This window comes from Temnothorax curvispinosus, unplaced genomic scaffold, assembly GCF_003070985.1.
Source record: "Temnothorax curvispinosus isolate PA1 unplaced genomic scaffold, ASM307098v1 QBEX01013013.1, whole genome shotgun sequence".
Lineage (NCBI taxonomy): Eukaryota > Metazoa > Arthropoda > Insecta > Hymenoptera > Formicidae > Temnothorax > Temnothorax curvispinosus.
In genome coordinates this window covers 1,558-2,713 of record NW_020222793.1, presented here as the reverse complement: position 1 = coordinate 2,713, position 1,156 = coordinate 1,558, and the positions used below count along the sequence as shown (strand labels likewise).

At 30.9% G+C, this 1,156-nt stretch overlaps 1 protein-coding gene across 1 annotated transcript in view; it reads right to left on the bottom strand.

Moving 5' to 3' along the window:
• Positions 1-54: 54 nt before the first annotated feature.
• LOC112463077 overlaps positions 55-1,156 on the bottom strand; it is a 1,935-nt gene continuing 833 nt past the window's right edge. The window contains exons 2-5 of the mRNA XM_025029253.1: positions 916-1,089; positions 700-792; positions 435-548; positions 55-309 (exon numbers count right to left, since the gene is read on the bottom strand). Coding sequence (XP_024885021.1) covers positions 105-309; positions 435-548; positions 700-792; positions 916-1,089 — 586 coding nt within the window. The 3' untranslated portion in view covers positions 55-104. The remainder of the gene's footprint in view (positions 310-434; positions 549-699; positions 793-915; positions 1,090-1,156) is intronic.

The window sequence follows — 1,156 nt, the reverse complement described above, 5'->3', positions numbered from 1 at the left end:
GATATTAACATTGTAAATTATTCTTGTGCAGAAAGGTCAAAATATTTAAATAGTAAGATGTTATTATATTCTACGTTATGTCACTATAAGTAAAAAACAAGTAATTACGTATCAACTGCGCCTGGGTTTCTTGTCGTTTGTTCAGATGATAGAACTTGCGAGTCAGGTTGTTCTTCACTTCTAGTTCTATCATCGTTCTCACGTTCAGAGGGATTCATATCATATTCCTCTGCAGTTGAAAAACCTGGTTGAGGTGATGGAACGGACGGGCTATTTTCTTTGATAACGCTTGAAATTCTTTGTATTATTCTGCATTAAAATGTAATATGATTAAATGTAGAAATGGTAAAGCAATTTTATAAAATAATAAAAATTGTAAATTTTTCTAGTAAAATGCCATTACATTAAATGATATAACCAAAACGAGTAATTACCTATCAATTTTGTCCAAGTTTTCTAATTGTTGTTCATTTGTAACAGACCGCTCTGAAGTTTGAAGTTCTACAAAGATATCCACATCATAATCCTTTGAACTTGAAGTTTTAGAACTGCATTGAAATGTGATGTTATTAAAAATGGAATTATTTAAGAGATTAACACTGTTAATTATTCTTGTGCAGAAAAGACAAAATATTTAAATAGTAAGATGTTATTATATTTTACGTTATAAGTTATTATAAGTAAAAATCAAGTAATTACGTATCAACTGCGTCTGGGTTTTTTGTCGTTTGTTCAGGTGATGGAACGGGCGGGCTATGTTCTTCGGAAACGTATAAAATGCCTTCAATAAATCTGCATCAAAATATGATAAAATGTAGAAACGGAAAAGCAATTTTTCTAAATAATAATAATTGTAAATTTTTCTAGTAAAATGCCATTATTACATTGAATGATATAAGCAAAACGAGTAATTACTTTTCAATTTCGTCTAGGTCGAATGGTTCTTCAGGTGTAGCGGACCACTCTAGATTTTGAAGTTCTACGGCATCCACATCATCGCCTGAGTCTTTTGTCGTTTGTTCAAATAATTGAACGGGCGGGCTATATTCCCCTGAAGCGCTTTTTTCAGCTTTTACAGCCTTTACAGCTCTGCATTAAAATGTAATATAATTAAATGTAGAAACGGAACAGCAATTTTTTATAATAATACAGTTGT